This window comes from Vitis vinifera, chromosome 7 (genome assembly GCF_030704535.1).
Source record: "Vitis vinifera cultivar Pinot Noir 40024 chromosome 7, ASM3070453v1".
In the NCBI taxonomy this organism is placed as follows: domain Eukaryota; kingdom Viridiplantae; phylum Streptophyta; class Magnoliopsida; order Vitales; family Vitaceae; genus Vitis; species Vitis vinifera.
The window spans coordinates 1549515-1572437 of record NC_081811.1 but is presented as its reverse complement, the minus strand read 5'-3'; the positions used below and the strand labels follow the sequence as shown (position 1 = coordinate 1572437).

Here is a 22923-nt window from a genome sequence, read left to right as displayed (position 1 = left end):
AAATTTTAGGTCTCTTCAGGGAGTTTTACCTCCATGGAACCTTCTAGAGAAGTTTAAACTCCACGTTCCTCTTGCTCATTCCCAAAAAGGAGGGGGTCGAAGACCTAAGAGATTTCAAACCAATCAGCCTGGTAGGGAGTGTGTACAAACTGCTGGCCAAAGTCCTAGCAAATAGGTTGAAATCAGTGATGGGGGAGGTGATTTCTGATTCTCAGCAAGCTTTTGTCCAAGGGAGACAGATTCTGGACGCCGTTCTTATTGCTAACAAAACCCTTGATTCCAGATTGAAAGACAACAAGTCAGGTCTCCTTCTTAAGATGGACATCGAGAAAGCTTTTGACCATGTCAATTGGGACTTTCTCATGGAGGTGATGTCTAAGATGGGATTTGGGCATAGATGGATTAATTGGATGAAATGGTGCTGCTCTACAGCAACCTTCTTGATCCTCATCAATGGGAGTCCTTCTGGCTTCTTTCGTAGCTCTAGGGGATTGAGACAGGGGGACCCCCTTTCCCCCTATCTTTTCCTTTTCGCCATGGAAGCCCTTAGCCAACTGTTGTCTTGTGCAAGAAATAGGGGCTTTATTTCTGGCTTCAGAGTGAGAGGAAGAGGAAGAGAGTGACTAATCGTGTCCCATCTCTTGTTTGCCGATGACACCTTGATCTTCTGTGATGCTGAAGCAGATTGGTTGCAATACCTTAGCTGGACCTTCATGTGGTTTAAGGCGATTTCAGGATTAAAAGTCAATCTTAGCAAAACTGAGGTCTTTCCAGTGGGGGAAAGCATTCCTATGGAGACCCTCGCCTCAGTTCTAGGATGCAAGATAAAGAGTCTTCCTACCACCTATTTGGTTCTCCCCCTTGGAGCCCCCTACAAATCCACCAAGGTATGGGATACAATGGAAGAAAGATTCAGGAAAAGGTTGTCTATCTGGAAAAGGCAATGCCTCTCCAAAGGTGGTAGTCTTACCTTGTTAAAAAGCACCCTCTCCAGCCTCCCAACCTACTTCATTTCCCTATTTGTGATCCCTAAGAGGGTGTGTACAAGGCTTGAAAAGATCCAAAGGGATTTCTTATGGGGCGGTGGTGCCTTAGAGAACAAGCCTCACTTAGTAAGTTGGAAGGTTATCTGTGCCGCTAAAAATGATGGAGGCTTGGGCATTCGCAATCTAGCTATTTTTAACAAGGCCCTTCTTGGGAAGTGGTTGTGAAGATTTACTAATGAGAATGAGTCCCTATGGAAGCAAAATATCTCTAGTAAGTATGACCTTCAAGACGGGGGATGGTGCTCCAAAGGTGTAAGAGATTGTTATGGGGTGGGGGTTTAGAAAGCCATTAGAAATGGTTGGGAGAGCTTCCATTCTCACTCCCGCTTCTTTGTAGGGGATGGCACTAGAGTGAAGTTTTGGGAAGACTTGTGGTGTGAAAACCAATCCTTGGAAGAAGCTTTTCCCACCTTGTTTAATCTCTCTGTCAACAAAGATAGCTGGGTTGCTGAGGCTTGGGAGGAAGACAGAGTTGGGGTAAGCTAGGCGCCTCGTTTTAATAGACACCTTAATGATTGGGAGGTGGGAGAAGTTGAAAGCTTGTTAGGCTAGCTCCTCCCTATGACCATTAGAAGAGGTGTGAACGATTCGCTCCGGTGGAAAGAGAACAAGAATGGAACCTTTTTAGTTAAATCATTTTATAGCTCTCTCTCAAGGGGCATCAAAAACCCCTTCCAGGCCAGAACTATTTGGATGCCTTAGACCCTAATTAGAGCTAGCTACTTTGGTTGGGAGGCGGCTTGGAGTAGGCTGCTCACCACTGACCGTCTGAAGAGATTCGGTTGGAGCGTTCCCAACAGGTGCTTTTTGTGTAAAAATGAGAAGGAAACCATAGATCACCTTCTTTTGTTTTGTGAAAAGTCCAGAATGTTATGGCTTTTGATTCTCTCCCTCTTTGGGGTGCAATGGGTGATGCACTCCTCTGTGAAAAAGAACCTCCTGGGTTGGCATGGTTCTTTTGTGGGCAAGAAAAGAGAGAAAGCTTGGAGAGCGGCCCCCTCTGCCTGATGTGGACCATTTGGAAAGAAAGGAATAGGAGAGTCTTCGATGATATTGAGAGGAACGACCAAGATATTAAGTCCATTTTTTTGTACACTTTTGTGAATTGGGCTAAGGTATATATAAAGGAACACACTTTCTCTTTGATAGATTTTGTAGATTGGCTAGCCACCAATTAAGGGTGAGGCTTGTTTGCCCTTTGGTGTTTTACTTCTTTGTATCTTGGTATACTCCGTGTATACTCTTTCCTTTGCCTTTTGGCCTTTAATGAAATTACTTTACCTATCAAAAAAGTAGAAGAACAGAGATTCCTACTAGATCTTGCATGTCCAAAAGCAACAATGGGAATTCCACCAGCTTCTCATGTAGTTTTCTCTCGTTTTTTCTTTTTTTTTTTTTTTTAAAAAAAAGGTTGTAATCTCAGGTACATGCAAAGGATATGAATGGCATCTATAATAGAGGAAAGAAGAGAAAAGAAAAATGCAATAGAACATAACCTCTACACAACCTATTTACGAAATCCAAAAAGGAGACTCCTATCTGCATAGATTCAAAACATCAATACAAACAAATTGTATCAGAATTTCTCTTAACTTTAATCCCAAAAGCTCTTCCCAATGGGAGATTCTTTTATTGTCTTATTTCCATATGCACCAAGCAAAATTATGGGGACAACCCTCCACCACTCCTAGTCCTGATAAACTTACCATGCCAGCTGGAAAACACCTCTCTCACAAATCTTGGCAGATTTCATACAACTCCTAAAAGTAGACAAAACCATCCACTAAAGGTATTGTGTTCATAGACAATGCATCCTAAAATGATTGGCATTTTTTTAATCCTTTCTGCACATGCAGCAGCGACAACAATTTACAAAATCTCTCCCTCTTCTCATAACTTGATTGATTTTTAACATCTGTTTGCACAGTACTGCCATATAAAGAACAGACTTTTGAAACATCAAGAGAGCCCCAAATCTCTTTATTTGAGAATTAACTTTTCTAGCCACCAAAACTTGAAGTATGGCTTAAGTGTAAAATTTCAATTTTTGGTCAGAATCCATAATATGCATCTGCCCTCTCCCAGTGTAAACCTCCATTCTATGAATCTAGTCCAAGAAATAGTCCACCACTGCCAAATTCCATGTTTCCATGGAGAACCTCAGCTTCAAGCCTTCAAGTGTGCCCCGTTTCTAGCCAACATGGGCATTTTACATTTTTGGCATACTTATTTTTTGCATTTCTCTTCATATACAGGAAGAACTGTTTTAATGGTGTCTAACCACACCACTAGAGACAAAGTCCGTGAAGCAAGAGAGAGGGATGAGAGCAAGGGGTGAAACTGGTGGTTCAAGGGGAGGAAGAAGTTGTTTCGTGGTGGAGGCCAAATCTTTCGAAATCTTGATTGATGAGTTGGGAGGCAAGCTGAGAGGTTGCATTTGGGAGAGAAGCAAAGGGGTCTCCTCATGGATTAGATTCGGGGAGGCTAGCTTAAGATGTTTACTTGATGGAGTGGAAGTTTGCTGTAGAGAGGTAAACAATAGTGTTTGGGCTACTGGCTGGGAGGAGGGGAATAGAAAGTATAGGTTGGAGCGCCGTTCGAATGGGGCAGGTAGGTTCATCTTCTGCTCAGTTCGCGACATTGATTCAAAAAAGTATAGCATTATTGTCCCAGAGGGAAAGGGTCAGTCTTTTGGTTGGAACTCCTTGGCTGAGAGGCTGAGAGCTTTTGGGGTGATCCCCTCAGGTGGCTTGCAGGGTCCTAAAGGGTCAGAGGACTTGTTGAGGTCGAAAGGGGGCTCGAAGGTCCAATGGAAGGAGAAAGGGGTGGAGCTGAAAACATATGCTGATGCTGTAAGGAAAAGCCCGAGAAGGGTAGGCCAGTCAGTTTGGATAGAGGTGGGGGAAGGAGAAATGCGTGGAAGAATAGAACAAATGAGTCAGTGTCTGGTAGGCTGGTGGGGACCTAGTTCAGCTCTTTGCCCTGAGATGGAGTACGTTAGAAGTTGGGCACCGAAGCATTGGGCTTTGAAGGGGAATCTGAGGGTGGCCACGCTAGGCAAAGGATTATTGCTATTTGACTTCGAGTTACCAGACGAGGCTGAGCGTGTTTTAGCCAGAGGTCTGAGAATCTTCAAGGAGAATGTTTTAGTCTTGGAGAGATGGAACCCTGAGGTGGGGTGTCTTCGCAAGGAGCCTACGGCAAAAGATGTTTGGGTAAGGGTGATTGGACTCCCTCTTCATTTAAGAAGCTCGGAGGTGTTTAAAAGAATTGGAGATGAATGTGGAGGATTCATAGCTGCGAATAAATCATCTCTGCATGAGATGCAATGGGCTCGGTTACTGGTGAGGTGTGTGGACAGGGAGATGCCCAGCACTGCCCATATAGTTGTGGGGTCGGGTTGTTATTCCCTTCAACTTTGGTGGGAGTCTTCTCCCTGGTTCACGCAGGTGGTGCCGGCGGGAAGCTTCAGCGGGGAAGGTAGCTCAAGGGAAGGAGAAGAGGTTGGTGGAACTGTTCGTGATCTCAGTCGTGGAAGTCAAAGGAAGAAGGTGGAGCAGTTAAGGTTGCAGCAGGGAGAGAGTGTCGTGTCAGCCTGTGGAGGCGATTCTACCCTCTGTCCCGCTGTGCTCTATGAGGCAGGGGATGCAGTGGAGGGTAGAGTAGGGTCAGCTAATGGACAGGTTAGAGAGGGAGACGGGTTCTTTTTGAATAAGCTGGAAAGCCCAGCTCTTGGGCCAAGTATCGGGCCAAAAGGGCCAGCCCATGGGGTGTCGCTGGGCCTTACTCAATTAAGTGGGTTAAGGCAGGGGCCTTTTAAAGAAACCCAGGAGGATTTGGGCTGTGTCTTAAGGCCCAATGTCTCTTACGGGGAGAAAGGAGAGGGTTTTGGGCCTGTTGCAGCGGAAGGAGGAGATTTAAATGGGAAAGGAATCTCGAGTCCTCAAGCTAGGGCACAATCGCCTGGCGTGGAGAAAGGCTCTGGAGATGCTGACTCTCTTGTTCGTGGGGAAGCACCTTCGGCCTCTCGTCCTTCGGCTCAGATATTTAGCTCGGAGAGTCAAGCTTTTATAGTGGAGGACCCCATCGTCGACAATTTGAGAGCTGCGTCGCAGTCGGAAGCCTTTGCGGTGCCGAAAATGACTGATCAAGCGCTGCGTGATGAAGCTTCCAGGTATGTCGGATTACCTTTGCCTTCTGTGGGGGGTCGGGAAATTTCTCCTTCTTCTCTTTTTTCTGGGATCAATCGGGCGGGGACTAATGAGGGGGTCTCATCGGGCTTGATTTCAGGGAGAGGAGCAGCTCCCTCTTAGCATTATTCTGGCAGATGGCTGCAATGGGGAGATGGGCCCTAAGGGGGAGAGACCCTCGGGTGATGAAGGAAGGGGGGATGAGTTCAAGATATTATTACAAGACATGGAAGAAGAGGATGTCAATGGGATGATAGTTGCCTGGCGAGATTTAGCAAGTTCCTGGACTTTTCGACGGAAGGATTTGAAGGAGAAATTCTGAACTTGCTTCTAAGGAACAAGAGAAGAAGGGAGCAGAACATTAAGAAAGACATTTCGGGGTCCACTAAGTTTGATCGTGAGTTGAAGAAATTAGAGTGGTCCATCAATTACAAAGGGGCGAGGAAGGAGAAATCTCTGGTTAGAGATGGTGGGGACAGAATCTCGAACCTTAGATGAAGATAAAGATCATATCTTGAAATATAAGAGGGGGCAATGATAGGGATAAAAGGAAAGTCATTAAGGCTTTGATCAGGTCGCAAAGAGCGGATTTGGTGTGTCTACAGGAGACCAAAATTCAAGATATATCCAGAGGGATTGTTCACAGTCTTGGAGTAGGAAGATTCTTAGGTTGGGGTGCTATGAGTGCAAGGGGGGCAGCCGGTGGGGTAGTAGTGTTTTGGGATAACAGGGTTCTGGAGTTAATGGGCATGGAGGTGGGTCTTTTCTCAGTTTCCTGTCGCTTTAAAAATTGTGAAGATGGCTTCTTGTGGACCTTCACGGGTGTATATGGACCCACTATGAAACGGCATAGAGAGTTGTTTTGGGAAGAGCTAGGAGCCATTCGAGGGTTGTGGTCTGACCCTTGGTGTATTGGCGGGGATTTTAACGTGGTCAGATTTCCTAGCGAGTGCAGTAGAGAAGGAAGACTGACTGGTTCTATGAGAAGATTTTCGGAGGTGATTGAGGAGTTGGCTTTAAAAGATTTGCCTCTCCATGGGGGGTTATTCACGTGGAGTGGAGGGCTGAATGGTCTTTCAAGGTCCAGACTGGACCGTTTTTTGATTTCGGAGGATTGGGAGAATCATTTCAGTGGGGCGTCTCAGTGTTCTCTCCCAAGACCGGTATCCGATCACTTCCCAATCCTGTTAGATGGGGGTGGGACGAGGAGAGGTCCAATTCCATTTCGGTTCGAGAATATGTGGTTGAAGGAGGAGGGGTTTAAGGAGTTGTTGAAGGGCTGGTGGCAAGGATTTAATTATAGTGGGTCCTATAGTTTCATCTTGACAGAAAAATTGAAGGCCCTGAAAATTAAGCAGAAAGAATGGAACTCGGAAGTCTTTGGCAAAGTGGGGGTGAACAAAGGGCTAGCTCTGGATAAAGTATCCTACTGGGATAATCAAGAGCAACTTAGAGCTTTAAATGAGCAGGAGCTAGAGGCGAGAAAGGAGGCTAGGGAGGAATTTAAGAAATGGGTTCTAATGGAGTAGACTTCATGGAGACAAAAATCGAGAGAAATTTGGCTGAAGGAAGGCGATAAGAACACGGGATTCTTCCACAAGATGGCAAATTCGAACAGAAGGAGGAACTGTTTGAAAAAAATCAAAATCAATGGAACCTGGCTTTCAGAAGAGCATGACATTCAAAGGGGAGTGGTGAGGGCCTTTAAGGACCTTTTATCAGATCCTGGAGGATGGCGTCCTTGCTGCAACAATATTGAGTTTGACAGCATTGGGGATGAAGAGGCGGCCAGGCTGGAGGTGAGTTTTTCTGGGGATGAGGTGTTCTTGGCCCTTTCAGATCTGAATGGGGACAAGGCCCCTGGTCCGGACGGGTTTTCCCTTGCATTTTGGCAATTCTGTTGGGATTTTGTCAAAGATGAGGTCTTAGGTTTATTCAAGGAGTTTTATGAGAGGGGAAAATTCATTAGAAGACTGAACACCACCTTCTTAGTTTTAATCCCAAAGAAGTGTGGGGCCGAAGACTTGAGTGATTTCAGACCCATCAGTTTGGTGGGGGGTCTCTACAAGCTGCTTGCTAAGGTCTTAGCCAATAGATTGAAAAAGGTGGTGGGAAAAGTGGTGTCCTCTTCCCAAAATGCCTTTGTTGAAGGTAGGCAAATTCTTGATGCTGCATTAGTTGCTAATGAGGTCATAGACTCCATGCTGAAAAGAAAGGAAAGTGGGGTCTTGTGTAAATTGGACTTAGAGAAGGCCTATGATCAGATTAATTGGAATTTTCTGCTATCAGTGATGCAAAGAATCGGTTTTGGGGAGAAATGGATTGGGTGGATTAGATGGTGCATATCCACTGCCTCGTTTTCGGTTTTGGTCAATGGTTCTCCTACCGGTTTTTTCCGGAGTTCCAGGGGGTTAAGGCAAGGAGATCCACTCTCTCCTTACCTTTTTGTCTTAGGAATGGAGGCCTTAAGTAGTCTCATCAACAGAGCAGTGAGAGGGGGCTTTCTTTCAGGCTGCAGGATAGGGGAAAGGGAAGGTGTCGGGATCCAAGTTACGCACCTGCTGTTTGCTGATGATACTTTGGTCTTCTGTGATGACTCTCGAGAGCAATTAGCTTTTCTAAGTTGGTTATTAATGTGGTTTGAAGCCACTTCCGGACTGCGCATTAATTTGAACAAAAGTGAGATTTTGCCGGTGGGTTGTGTGGAGAATGCAGAGTTACTGGCAGCTGAGCTGGGCTGCAAGGTGGGATCTCTCCCTTCCACCTATTTGGGGCTCCCTTTGGGAGCTTCGCATAAGTCTGTGAAGGTTTGGGACGGAGTGGAAGAGCGGATGAGAAAGAAACTTGTCTTGTGGAAGAGGCAATTCATTTCTAAGGGAGGAAGACTCACTCTCATCCGGAGTACTTTGGCGAGCATGCCAACTTACCTTATGTCATTATTGCGCATGCCAAGAGTGGTTAAATTAAGACTTGAGAAAATATAAAGGGACTTTCTTTGGGGAGGGGGAGCGTTGGAGAAGAGGCCCCATCTTGTTAAGTGGGCTGTTGTTTGTACTCACAAAAAGATGGGTGGATTGGGGATTAGAAATCTCTCCATTCTTAATAGAGCCCTCTTGTGCAAATGGAGTTGGCGTTATGCGGTTGAAAGAGACTCATATTGGAAGCTTATTATTAGTACGAAGTATGGGGTTGAAAGAGGAGGATGGAGCACGTGTGGGGCTAGGGAGGGCCATGGGGTTGGGCTTTGGAAGGAAATCAGCAAGGAAGGTTTGCTACTGCTCAATAATGTATCTTTCTCGGTGGGGGATGGTAAAAGGGTGAGGTTTTGGAAAGACATTTGGTGCGGGAACACCCCCCTTTGTGAGGCTTTTCCCTCCTTGTTTGATTTAGCGGGTTCTAAAGATGCGTGGGTTGCGGACTATTGGGATCCAATGGGGAAAGTGGGAAGGTGGACTCCACTTTTCCTTAGACCTTTCAACGATTGGGAGGTGGAGGAGGTGGAGAGACTCCTATCGTCCATTCAAGGGAAGAGGTTGGATGCTGATGGGGAGGATAGGATGCTGTGGAGAGGGACGAAAAATGAGATTTTCACTGTAAAATCTCTTTACAAGTCTCTTGATCATAGCTGTGCAGTCTCGTTTCCAGGTAATATTATTTGGAGTCCGTATGTTCCTTCAAAGGTGAGTTTTTTTGCTTGGGAAGCTTATTGGGAGAAGGTCCTTACTCAAGATCAGCTTAAGAGGAGGGGCTGGATTCTAGCCAATAGATGTTGTTTGTGTTGCGTTGAAGAGGAAACGATAAATCATATCCTTATTCATTGTTCTAAGACGAAGATTTTGTGGGATCTTTTGCTTTCTCTTTTTGGGGTCAATTGGGTGTTACCGTTTTCGGTGAGAGACACTCTATTAAGTTGGCATGTCTCTTTTAAGGACAAGAATCATAGAAAGGTTTGGCGGGCAGCTCCTCTCTGTTTATTTTGGACAATTTGGAAGGAAAAAAATAGGATAGTCTTCGATAACGAGGCTTTGTCGACTCAAAGATTGAAAAACTCATTTGTTTGTAATCTCTTATCCTGGGCTAATTCTTCTATAGTTGTAGGCCCTTTATCTTTGTTTAACTTTGTGGATTGGTTGGGTTCTTATTGAGGGCCGGTGAGTGCTTGTGTTTTTGTTGCTTGTTTTAGGTGTCTCTTGTATACTCCCTGTATGCTCTGGGTTGCCTTTCAAGATCCCTTTCTCTAATATATCTTTGTGCTTTTGCCTATCAAAAAAAAAAAAAATGGTGTCTAACCACACCAAACATCTTGCCAAAAATTTAACCTCCACACATCCCAAACTTCCTAAAATATGAACTTTGCAAAGTTTTCCACCCTCCCCCAATAAAGCTTGCTTTTCCATGAGAACCTCTAAACTTTTCAAGTTGCTAACCAGACCAACCAACCCATCTCTCCCTACCTTATGACACTTACCACATTCTTCCACAACTATCCTTCTCCATGGCAAACCTCCACAAGTATTTTCCTAACAATGCCTTACTCATCTCTTCTTAGCTCCCAACACCTTGTGTGCCGTCTCCTTTTCAGAAGTGCACACCAATCCCACCCATTAGGTGCAATTTCTTCTCATCTCACCCCCCACCCAACAAAAAAAAAACAATAAATAAATAGGAAAAAAGACAAAAAATCACTAGGAAATTTTTTTATTTTCATCATCACCAAGCCCTGAATGACAAAAGAAAACATGAAACAAGTCAAAAAAAAAACTAGACAACATGCTTATAATGAGCCTTATATTCCTTTTTGATGAATACTACCTTTTCCAACTCACTTCCCTTCTCCCCTACCTCTTCACTGCTATGTCCAAGAGCCTTTGCTTTTCCCTTTAGAGATTTTTCAAGATGAATAACACGATGTTGTTAATTCCATTCCCTTGAGTGTTTCAGCTTGGTTAGCAGAAACATACTGGTACCAGATTAATCCAGTGTTGCATTACTAGTTTACTGCTATGTGTACATGTACCTGCAACAAAACTCCTAGAAAGAGAAAAAGGAAGGATGTTCTATTTCAAGTTTACTGCAATACGTGTATGTAGCATCTGCATTTAACTCATCCGAAGTAAAAAATGGACTATGAAACTCATTTAGAAGTGAGAATGTGCCAATAGCATGTTGGCTTAAAATCATGCTTCATTTCATTTCATTGAATTTTGCTAACTTGAACCTATCAGAGATTCAGATTTTTGAGGAGTAGAAAGCTTACCTTTCCCTTCCATGACTCTAGAATACCATGCAATGAGCCTAACAAGAATGGCAAATTTTGCCGCCCTTGGGCAGCAGCATGGATGATATCAAATATGATGATTTTGCCCTCTTAAAAATGTACTCTGGGGGCTTCTGCTTGAATCCAACCTCTATGAAAATGCTCTATAATTTAAATCCCCATGAGCCAAATACATCGATTTTGGGCTAAATCACCATAATTCCCAAAACAACCCAAAGGAATGAAACCAAACACAGAACAAGTTGAAAGATCTATTCATTTTCTACCAAACACAAACAGCATTGATAACAACTTCAGTGCCCTCCTCAGAGACGTTGTTTTGAAAAGAAAAAAAGAAACAATTAGCCAGGCTGCAAAGGCTTGAAACACAGCAAAGGGGAACAAAAGGTTCCAGCGTAGAAATGTCAAATTTGAATTCAAACCCATATAGATAATTGTATTCCGGAATCAAATCGCAGGAGGAAAAAAAAGCAACAACAGCAACAACAACGACCTTTTTCTTAATCAATATAACAAAATAGACAATACGATTCCATATACAAATGACAATCAATTAAAGAAACCAATATTCTAAATGTAAACCACGAATTCCAATAAAAAAAACAAAACAAAAACAAATGGAGAATAGAAAGAGGAAGGAGAAAACATACTGTAGCCCATGATTCGATTTCCGGGACCCTCGGCAACGTGAAAATAATCAGGCCATCTAGCCAAGTAGGTCATGTAGAAAGACATATTGAACTGTGCGCATATTCAAACCAGCACGTTTAAAATAAAATAAAAAAGAACCAGCTTAATATCAATCCATTAGCCCTTCATTCAGAGAGAGACCATATTGAAAACAGCAAAAATGAGAACGGGAGAAACTCACAGTTTCAGTGAGATGGTCGAGATTTACAGATGCGAAGGAGAGGAGGTCGTTGCAGCAGAATCTGCGAATCGTCGTCATCTTCCTTCGTCTCGGATTCTCGCAGATGGGAAAAGAGAATGGTTCTGTCCTGTGCCCTGGGGCGCGTATTTTTGGACCCAACCGGTCTAGCGTGCGAGCCTCCGGTTCAGTCGGGTGCACAAATTAAATGATATATATATATATATATATATATAAGTATTATTTTATATATGCCAAACGAGTAATATAAAAAATTAAAACATAGCTGAAAATAATAAATTTATGATATATAAGATATGTGTATCTCTCATCTCAAATTATAATTGTTGACAAATTAGAGGTTGGTGAATCCATTTTTCATGTTCGAATATCGTGAATACTTAAATGAATGTACGATAAGGTAAAAAAAATGTATTTTTTTTAGACAATATCTTAAATCCTATAATAATTGACATATTTTATATAGAAAGTAAATAAAAAAGTGTTAAATAACATAACTTATTTTATTTTATTATACATATTAAATATTTTATATTTGTTTAAAATAAAATTTAGAGTATGTTTCAATATTTGTTAAAAAAAATATGAACTTTCTATTGTGAGGTTTAGAAATTGTTTAATAATAAAAAATTTGGTAAATAATTATATCTATTTGTTAATATAGATTAAAATATTTAAAATGTATAAATAGAAATTTTGATATTATATTATTCAATATACAAAAAAGAAAAATCATACATATTAAACAATAAATACAATAAGAAAAATATTTTTTTAATCAAATTATTTATTTTATAAAATAATGAATATAAAAAATAAAAAATAAAATGATATTTATCTTGTGTCTCAACTTATAATTAATGCAATTTATCATATTTCATATTTGAGAGATAATTTATCATATCTACTCATCAACCAAATTTTAAATATGATATGTATTCAATATTTTTTTTATCAAATTTAAAAAATGCACTCGATGTGGGTTAGATTTTATTTAACTTAACATATTTTTGTTCACCCATGATAAAAATTATCAACGTATTTAATATCAAATTATTGAAAGAGGTATTTATAATTTAAGTTGGTTAAATATACTTGTTAAATTAAAAAATTATTTATAAGAATGATTTTTTTTCTAAAAATTGATTTTCCCAATAGAAAAAGAAAAAAAACTGACAAAATTTTATTACTTTTTCATTAGACATAGGGTAGAATAATATTAAAAATATTTATAGTTTAATTACTTCAACATAAAGATGCATTTAAAATAATTTTAAAATTGATTTAATATACATACCAAAATATGTTTGATATTAATTTTAGAAATCGTTTTCAAATTATTAATTAAAAAAGTTTGAAGTACTTACTAGAATTATTATGGCTTGCATCAAGTTGAATATATTTACATTGTTTATTAGAACATTTGAAAAAAAAAACAATTTTATTTTTTTTATTAATTTTGTATAAAATTAATGATTATATATTTTCACGGCACCCGTCACGCTCGATCCGAAGCATCATCTTCTCCGTTCAGACAGAAACAGCGAAACCCTAGATGGATCTCCTGAAGCAAGAGCTCTTGAAGAAGCGCCAATCTCTAGCCCAAGAAGCGGGCGGCAAGAGGTTCTTCAAGCGCTCCGAAATTGAACAGAGAAACATCCAGAAGCTTCGCGAGCAGGAAAAGCGTGAGTTGGAGGCTAAAGCCCTCCGCCACAATAATGGCACCGCATCCTCTTCCACCGCCGCCGCCGCCTCGGCCACCTCTACTCCATCTTCCGATGCCAAACCTGACCTCACATCCTCATCTTCTAAAGCCATAACCGATGAACAGAAAATCGACGAGATGGTTCTCCCGAAGCAAGAGGTCATCCGGCGGCTCAGATTCCTGAAACAGCCTATTACTCTGTTCGGCGAAGACGACACCGCGCGGCTTGATCGGTTGAAGTATGTGCTCAAAGCTGGGATCTTTGAGGTCGACAGCGACATGACGGAGGGCCAAACCAATGATTTTCTTAGGGATATTGCGGAGCTGAGGAAGCGGCAGAAGACAGGGATTTTGAGCGATCGGAAGCGGAAGAGTCCGGAGGATGGGGTCGAGGATGGGGAGGGGGGCGGTGGAGATGATGATTTGAGCGGTGATGGGGGTTCTTCGGGGGTGGATGCTGATAAGGATTTGAAGCGGATGAAGGCGAATTTTGAGGAGTTGTGTGATGAGGATAAGATTCTGGTTTTTTTCAAGAGGCTTTTGATCGAGTGGAATCAGGAGTTGAATGAGAAGCAGGAGGGGGAGAAGAGGACGGCCAAGGGGAAGTCTATGGTGGCCACGTTTAAGCAGTGTGCACGATATTTGAATCCGCTTTTCAAATTCTGCCGGAAAAAGGTCAGTATTTCATCTGTGTTTTGTTTAATCGATATATGTTGATTCCCAATTGTGCTAGACTTGATTGTAGTTTCAGTATATGGGTTTCATATTGTAAGGCCAATTTCTCATATGAAAATGTAAAACATTCATATCATTTTTTATTTTTTATTTTTTTTTATGGATGCAAAACATTCATATCGTTGTTCTCGAAGAAAATTGACTTAGCCCAATTTTAAGGCAAAATGGGTTGGTTTACATATCTTCTTTGAAGAATTAGCATTCGGGCGCACTCTCTTGTTTTGATTAGTCTTGACCTTATCAATAGACTCAATATATCTAAGATTTTTTGGTAGGCAAATATATATATATGTAAGAAGAGTGACAAACTAAAGTGGTGAACACAAAATACCAGAAGTATACAAGTGAGAACATACTGCGATAGCTACAACCTTACATTAGGACTTGGAGTACAAACAATCTATAAAATCTACCAAAGAACATGGACCTGTCAGACCGTCCACTAGAAGATACTCATGAGACCACATGTACAAATTTGCAAGGAAGGAGTCCTTAAGTGATTGGATAGTGTGTTGCTCCCCTTCAAAGGTCCTTGATTTCATTCCTTCCAAATTATCCATAAAAGGCAAAGAGGGGTTGTTCTCCATACCTTCCTTCGCTTTTTGCCCACTGAGATTCCATACGAATCCATTAACAAGTCCTTCACTGAAAATGGGAGAACCCACGAGATGCCAAAATAAGAGAAGAGAAAGTGTCCTGGCTCTCTAGCTTTTCTATAGTGGATGAGAAGATGATCTATGATTAGGAAAACTTGGAGTACTCGAGCTAGGTTTTTATGTGGTTCAAGGCATGCTCGGGTCTTAAGATTAATTTGGAGAAAAGTGAATTGATTCCTGTTGGGGAGGTTCCAAATTTGGAGGAGTTCGTTGAGGTCTTAGGTTGTAAGTTGGGTTCTCTTCTATCCACTTACTTAGGCCTACCATTGGGTGCTCCTTACAAGTCTAGTAGGGTATGAGAAGGTGTGGAGGAACGGTTCCAAAAAAGGTTTGCTTTGTGGAAGAGATAATATTTGTCAAAAGGTGAAAAATAGATGTTGATTAAAAGTACTTTATCTAGTTTGCCCATTTACTTTATGTCTCTTTTTGTTATCCCCAAAAGAGTGGCGGCCAAATTAGAAAAAATTGAAAGAGACTTCCTGTGGTGAGGAGGGGAGTTGGAGAAAAAGTTTCATTTGATTCATTGGTCGATTGTGTGTTTGGAGAAGCAAATTGGGGATTTGGGTTTTTAGAAGCCTTCCTTTCTTCAATAAGGCACTTTTGGGTAAATGGTTGTGGAGATTTGTGAAGGAAAAGAACTCTCTTTGAAAACAGGTAATTATTGGTAAGTATGGAATTCGGGAGGAGGAGTGGTGCACAAAGGAGGTGAGAAAGAGGTATGGTGTAAGAGTATGGAAGACAATTAGAAATGGTTGGGAGACCTTCAAAGATAAAACAAGGATTCAAGTTGGTTCGAGGAATCGGGTTAAATTCTAGAACGATAGATGGTGTGGTGATTTGTCATTGCGGGATGAGTTTGTGGGTCTTTATGCTATAGTTTCCTTTAAGGATGCTTGGGTGGTTCATTTCGAGTTCTTTTTGATGCCATGGTTTGGTTGGAGACTAAGGATGGTGTTTTTTCAGTTCGGTCCTTTTACTCCTCTTTAGCAAGTAGGAGAGTGGAGCCATTCCCGCACAATTCAGTGTGGAACTCTTGGGCCCCTGTTAGAGCTAGCTTTTTTTCTTAGGAGACAACTTAGACTAAGATTTTGACATAAGATCAACTTAGAAGGAGGGGATGGAGGATGCCAAATAGGTGCTACATGTGCAAGGCTGAAGAGGAAATGGGAGATTATTTACTTTTGCATTGTCCGAAAGCAAGTACATTGTGGCAGCTGGTTTGTGCTCTTTTTTATATTCAGTGGGTGATGCATTCTTCTATGAGGGGGGTGCTTCTAAGTTGGAATGGTGTTTCGGTGGGCAAAAAAAGGAAAAAGGTTTGAAAAGTTGCTCCTTTATGCATTTTTTGGTCCATTTGGAGGGAACGAAATAGGAGAGCTTTTGAGGATAGGGAATGCTTAGATCAAACTTTTAAAAGTTCTTTTTTGTATTTATATTAGGATTGGGTTAGAGTGTACATGGGTGATAGCATTACTTTTTTGATAGATTTTGTAGATTGGTTAGGTTCCCTGTAGGGTGCAGTTGTGTTGTCGCCTCTATTGGTTTTTTGTATATGTATACGTCATATATACCTTTTCACTAATACAATACTTGTTTTATTTATCAAAAAAATAAAAAAATAAAATCTATGATCAGGAACATAGATAAGATTATCAACTTACCAGAAATGTTGAAGATGGTCAATACTAATTTGGATTGCATTCTTTAGTTCCAAGCGAAGTTTTGAGGCTCTATTGGCCTTTCCAGGATTTTAATCTGTAGTAAGATAGGAATATATATGGTGTATCTACTTACTAGAGATCAAGATTAATCTGGATTGCATTCTTTTGTTCCAAGAGAAGTTTTGAGGCTCTATTGGCCTTTCCAGGATTTTAATCTCTAGTCTAGGCAGAAATTGAGAGGATTTTTGATAAATAAATGGAACAAAACCAACTTGAATGAGGAATCCAGTGGCCTCAACCTTGCTTGAGATAGCTTTACTCATCCGAGTGGAGGTTATACATCTAATAGTATATCAGTGTTGGCTATGAATCAAATCTATAAACAATGTTAAAATGTTTGCTTGAGCCTCTTAAACCACCCTTGAAATATCTTGGGTCTCTTGAAGAGGAATGGTGGATGGGGAATTATAGCTACATGATCTTATAAGACAAAAGCATGGCTTTTGTGATAAGAACTGTCTACAATCCTTAACATGTAGGAGACACAAATGCTGTAGGATTGAAGAAACAGAAGGAAAAAAACAAATAAATAAATAAACCTATTCCCAGCCATTCTTTCACTTTCTTCCTTTTGTGAAACTTGTTCCTTTGCCTTTTCTAATTGATGCAAGCTACTTTCTTACCTCCACATGCATGAAAATTGTGTATAAGCGTTCCTCTTATTTCAACCGTACCATGTGGAGGGCCACTGTCATAGAGAAATTTGGAACTTACCCCTGGTTGAAGCTGGTTAGGCTAAATGCCCCTTGGGGCATGGATTTTTTTACCAAAATCCAGGGCTATGCCTGGTAAATAACCATTCGATTACAGCTATACATGTAAAATTTATCTCTACCATCAATTAGCCTTTCAAGGAGGCAATTTTGTTTTGTGAGGTCTAGTAGGGTCCCACCTCCCATCACTGATAAAGAAGTTATCTTATGAAGTCAGGTAGTTCCCTATCAAATTGGTACAAGTTTATAAGTCTGAACTAGCAAATAGGCTCAAAAGATTCAGATTTATAAGTAATATTTGGTCCCTATGGGTAATGAGAGTGGCCTGAGTGCCTCATGCCTAGTGTCCAAATCTTGACAGCCCATCTAGAACCCTGCTGTGGATATCTCCTTTTAACCCTGGTAATGTGAGAATGCAAGTTAAATCGGGGTAATAACAGGTTACCATGTTATCATTCCAATGCTTGTATTGAGATTTCCTTTTTTGGGTTAGAAAGGTAGCAAACTTCTCCCAAGTCCTTAGTTGCCTTGTGGCATGCCAGAATGATCTTGGGTTCCCTCTCCTTGCTCAAAGAAAACAATCAAAACCTGTGGCTGTGAGTATCCCTTTTAGTAGTTTAGTGTTACTGTTGGTGGGAGGGAGGGAGCAGTTATGTGTTCAACTCTTTGAACCTATAGAGAGGACTGCCTTTTAGCTTGAGAATTGAGATATAGAGAAACTCATGAAATATTGAGCTGTATTTATACTAGGTGAGAGCCTTGAAATTTTTAATCGGCAGTTACCACAGTGTATTGGATTTCTACCAAGAAATTAGTGCTGTAGTAATACAGATGCATACAGAAGTTTTGAAAAGGAAAAGGAGAAAGGAAATAAAAGATCATTGAACTCTGTTTCTGTGTTTTGTTTCTTTATTTCACTAGCAGGACATAGATGAGCTGCATTGTGTTTAAAACAAACAGTGGAACTCTCTCTCTCTCTCTCTCTCTGATTTCGAAGTATACGGAGAGATTTAAAGTCCTTTTTTCCATTACCACTCTTCTAATTTGGCACTAAATGAGTGCCTTAAAATATTTGCTTGCCACAGTTACTAAACTCATGATAAATTTCACTTGTAGGTTCTCCAAGATGATATCCGGCAAGCATTGCTGGTGGTGGTTGAATGCTGTATGAAGCGAGATTATCTAGCTGCAATGGACCAATATATCAAGTTGGCAATCGGGAATGCACCCTGGCCTATTGGTGTTACTATGGTTGGTATCCATGAACGGTCTGCCCGTGAGAAGATCTACACAAACAGTGTGGCCCACATTATGAATGATGAGACAACTCGTAAGTATCTGCAATCAATCAAAAGATTGATGACATTTTGCCAACGACGCTACCCAACCATGCCATCCAAAGCCGTTGAGTTCAACAGTTTGGCAAATGGTAGTGACTTACAATCACTGCTAGCAGAGGAGAGGTTTTCTGGGGGAAATCAAGCTTCAGAGGAAAGGCTTCACCTAATGGCTCCTCCAAAGGAGAGCTAGTTATCATGTATAGAAAACCGATATGTGGCTTAGTTATGATTGAATTTTCCTAGTTTCTTGTAATGTAAGTGTCTAATGCTTAGGGATGTTCAGTAACAAGAGAATATGAAACTGACTGAAAGGCAGTGATTGGAAACAATTCAGTGACCTTCATATCCTCTTTTGTAAGAAATTATCTCAATTATAATCACCCACATTAAATGTTGATGATGACTATGTGAGAATGATCTTGATTATTGTTTCTGTTTTTTTTTTCCTGTGCCTTAAGCACCAGGGACTCTAATTGTGGACAAAATCATGTCCAATGGCATTAGTCTTGCTCTGCATTTTGTGAATCCATCATGGCTTGAACCGCGGTTTCTTATCTTCATACTAGGACCAGGAAAAACCTATTTTTTAATCCTCTTTTAAGAGGCTGTGAACTTCTGCAGACAAATAGATGTAGAATAGAAGATCTTGGTGTGGGTAAGACCAAGTATCAAAATCTTATGTCCCCATTGGTTCAGCCCATATCACCTTATCCAAACATCGAAAAACCAAACACCGCCACCCATCTAGAAGTCCCCCCTCTTTCCACACAATCTTTTCTATGATCCCAAACAGCCATTTCAACGTTTAAAGTTGCTCACAAAAGTTCCTTACCCTCCAAACTTACCTGACCATGGCAACCCAAGCAGGTCTCCTCACCCCCACTACCATCACCACCCCAAAATCGAGGAGCCTCACTCTAGTTCCATGGAAACCATCCTCATTCTCCTCATTTTCTACCTCTAAGCCCATCAACAGAGCCATCAAAGCCATGGCTGAAGAAAAAACTGAAGCTCCTGTCAAGGAGGCTCCAGTGGGCTTCACCCCACCTGAGTTGGACCCCAATACGCCATCGCCAATCTTCGGTGGAAGCACCGGAGGATTGCTAAGAAAGGCACAAGTTGAAGAATTCTATGTTATCACTTGGGAATCCCCGAAGGAACAGATCTTTGAAATGCCAACTGGTGGTGCTGCTATAATGAGGCAAGGGCCTAATTTGCTTAAGTTGGCTAGGAAAGAGCAGTGCTTGGCACTGGGCACCAGATTGAGATCAAAGTACAAGATTAAGTACCAATTCTACAGAGTGTTTCCTAATGGGGAGGTCCAATATCTTCACCCAAAAGATGGTGTTTATCCTGAAAAGGTGAACCCAGGTCGCCAAGGGGTGGGGCAGAACTTCAGATCAATTGGGAAAAATGTTAGTCCCATTGAAGTTAAGTTCACTGGAAAGCAAGCTTATGACTTGTGAAGTTAGAGGTGGTTTGTGATATGATGTGATGGTCATTATTTGGTTCTGCAGCTTCTACTTGTTTTGTATCTTTTTTTCTTCAAGGAAACATATCTTGTTTGTTTTTGAAGAAATGTGAATGAGTGGAAAATTTGTAGAATTGGAATGAAATCCAGGGGAGAACTTTCTTGATTGACACTCACCATGTTCCTTGTTCAGCGAAGTGTCTTTATGTGAGCTTTCAATTCTTTTACAAGTTTTTACCATCAATCATGGATGTATAACCCTATAGACAACATTCTCAAATGACTCAATCACAAACTAATTCTCCATGTGGGGCTTATTCCATTCATTCTTCTATGGTTGTCAAACTTCCACTCTCCACAAATTTATCTCAATTCTCTTCATCAGTGTCTGTTATGCTCAGTGGGTTTCTTTTAATTCTATAGATGTTTTTTAAAGACATGCAAACCTTGACTCAGAATAGATGATGTTTATATAAAATGACACGAATTATTACAAATGGTTTTAAAGTCGATTTGTAATTTTAGGAGTTTACTTCCTAAAGTTCAATCTTGATCAAATTTTAGTGGATGACAAAAGTGTGATTCTTACTGAAGTGATCTGATATGATTTCACTCTTTCATTGGGCATCAACCTGTCCTTCCTTCGGCCATCTCTGAGGGCACTTTTACCATGTTTACGGGCACCAAAAACATTTGGTACAAAGAACTTTTCCATATTCTTTCTTCCAATCACGTCTGGCTCGAATATTTTCCTTCCAACTCTTTTACCTCTTTTTACTCATACTCACAAATAGTCCAAAACCACATCACCCTATCTATTTTTCCCTGTATACATACCATGAAACTCCTGGGAAAAAGTTGAAATCAATGACCTGAAGCCATGAGTTTTTGTCGTGGGGAATCTCTTTGGTTCAGAACATGCCGTAGTGGGTCATTGAAAATGCTTACATATCTAGAACTCAAGGCTTCTAAGTAGCCATGAGTTTCCTTTATTGCCAAAAGCCTTAGTCATGCAGCTTTAGGCATAACAAGAAGGAAAAATGGCAGCACATATGGATAGTCCCCGACACTGTATATATATATATATATATATATATATATTGAGCTCCTCTTAATTGGATAAACGGGTTTTAAGCTGAGGGTCTATTGGGAGTAAAGAGACTAATATATATATATATATATATATAGTGGCCTTCTCTTAACTTGGTAAATATGTTTAGAAGTCATATGGGATCATATACTTAAGAAAAAACAAGTCAAAATATTATACTTCAGATAAGAGAAGAACTTTGTGATAATTTATATTAGGTTCCTCTTAATTAGATAGATACATTGAAAAGTCATATGAGATCGGCCAATTACATAACCCCCATATGGGCAAGATGGGCTACCAACCTGTTTCAAGCTATAACATGTCCATGAGGCCATGTGAGCCATCTGCAGGTGTCAAAGTATGGCCCCTCTTCAATTTTCACTGGTGTAACTGGTCTTTCTTCTATAGAGCAATGCGTGTGGAAAAGGATTTGGAATGTTGACAAGAAGAAAACGAAAAAAAAAAAGGGTGGGGGGGTAGGGAATTTTTCATGTCTGTGGGTGAAGTTCCAAGTAAGGTGGCACCCTAAAGTTACTTCTTGGTCTGGCCAGTTAATCCAAAGTTCTAAGTTTGATATTATTTATAAATTTTATAGACTATGGTTTTCACAGTACTTGTATCTCAATAATCTTATTAATGGAAGATTTAAATAATTTACAATATGTGACCCATAATAAATAAATAAATAAATTATAATATGTGATTTTTCCCACACTCTAGGGCTTTTAACATAAAATTTAGGCTATATTAAAAAATATTAAAGAAAATATTTGATTATATTATATAAAATACGAAGGAAAATTAAATATAATTAAAATTAGTTAAAAGCTTATACATTTTCAAATTATTTAATATTTATATGAAAGAGTTAAAATAAGTTAAATAAATTTGAAATAATATATAAAATATTTACTGATTTTAAATTGATTTTTTTTTCACTTTTTTCCTTCTATTTTTTATGTTATAATAGTCACTTGTCTAATTAAGACATTATTTTTTGCTTTAATTATTTAACTACACTGAAGGGACGTCAATATATCATATTCGTTTGTATATAATAAAATTTTCAAAAGAAATTATGCAATTCTTCTAGATTCTATTTCTTCCCACGAACGGCGAAAAATTTGTCTTATCAAAATAATAACTTACATATGTCATACAATCCTTCACGGATGTAGATAAATTAGTCACTAGATAAAAAAATTATAATTTTATTATATATATTTACATAATTTGTAATGGGTAAGTACTTTATTATTTATCTCGATAACTATGTTGATCATATCGGATTTGTCTGGACATGATAAAATATAAAGTGTCATTCATATAAAATTTTATATTATTAGTGACATAATTTTATTTTTTTAAAAGTTCATAATCAAGTTTACTTTATGTATATCAACATCAATTGTTAAATATGTTGTACGAACTAGGATACAAATATCTTGGAATAAATTTACTCGATATTTTAAGTATACAATTAATAAATATAAACATTTATTAAAAAAAAAAAGTATTAGTTTTCTATAATATAAAAGTTTTAACTTATATGGCTTAAAAAGTTACCAGAAGATACTTAGATCAAATTTGAATCATAACAAATTAAGAATTTCAATCATTCAATTCAAAAACAAAAAATTTATATAAGTCCTCGTAACTTCTCGTAATGAAAATATATAAAATTTATATAGCTTGCTATGAGTCATACAATTTTTTTTATACAAATATATAAGATAAGAACTTCAAGTTATAAAATATTCTTTATATAACTTTTAGCTGTATAATTTAAAAAAATAATTGTTATGTATAACTTCACGTTATATAATAGAATTTAAAATTATTATATACAAAATATTAATTTTTTTATTAAAAAATTTATGCAAATGATATGTACATGTTTGTTTTTATACTTTTGCTTATATGAATTTAAACACAGTATTTTTCATATATCTTTTGATCATATGACTTTTAACATTTATTTTACATAGGTTCGGGTTATGAATAATTTAAAATTTAAGAAATCAATTAAATATGATAATACATAAAAAAAAAAATTATATCACGACATATCTTCTTGTAATTATTT

General features: G+C 39.3%; 3 protein-coding genes across 5 annotated transcripts in view; 2 read left to right on the top strand and 1 right to left on the bottom strand.

Annotated features, from left to right (window-relative positions):
- Nucleotides 1-11597, bottom strand: part of LOC100252851 (N-terminal acetyltransferase B complex catalytic subunit NAA20) — a 32279-nt gene extending 20682 nt beyond the window's left edge. For 2 of the 3 annotated variants that reach the window (XR_009465981.1, XR_009465980.1), the window contains exons 1-2: nucleotides 11386-11571; nucleotides 11165-11255 (exon numbers count right to left, since the gene is read on the bottom strand). Coding sequence is in view for 1 of the 3 variants with exons in the window: in XM_002278210.4 (XP_002278246.1) it covers nucleotides 11165-11255; nucleotides 11386-11463 (169 nt within the window). In the remaining 2 variants the exon portion in view is untranslated. Of the gene's footprint in view, nucleotides 1-11164; nucleotides 11256-11385 lie in introns of all 3 variants that reach the window. The other variant, XM_002278210.4, reaches the window with a different exon arrangement.
- A 1277-nt stretch (nucleotides 11598-12874) lies between these two features.
- Nucleotides 12875-18673, top strand: LOC100247737 (uncharacterized). The gene is made up of 2 exons (XM_002278231.4): nucleotides 12875-13783; nucleotides 18050-18673. Exons 1-2 carry the CDS (start codon nucleotides 12959-12961, stop codon nucleotides 18461-18463), a joined length of 1239 nt encoding a protein of 412 aa, XP_002278267.1. The 5' UTR covers nucleotides 12875-12958; the 3' UTR covers nucleotides 18464-18673.
- A 257-nt stretch (nucleotides 18674-18930) lies between these two features.
- On the top strand, nucleotides 18931-19916 carry LOC100242600 (photosystem I reaction center subunit II, chloroplastic). Its single transcript, XM_002278248.5, has one exon. The coding sequence runs from the start codon at nucleotides 19125-19127 to the stop codon at nucleotides 19737-19739; it is 615 nt and encodes a 204-aa protein (XP_002278284.1). The 5' UTR covers nucleotides 18931-19124; the 3' UTR covers nucleotides 19740-19916.
- The last annotated feature ends 3007 nt before the right edge of the window (nucleotides 19917-22923 follow it).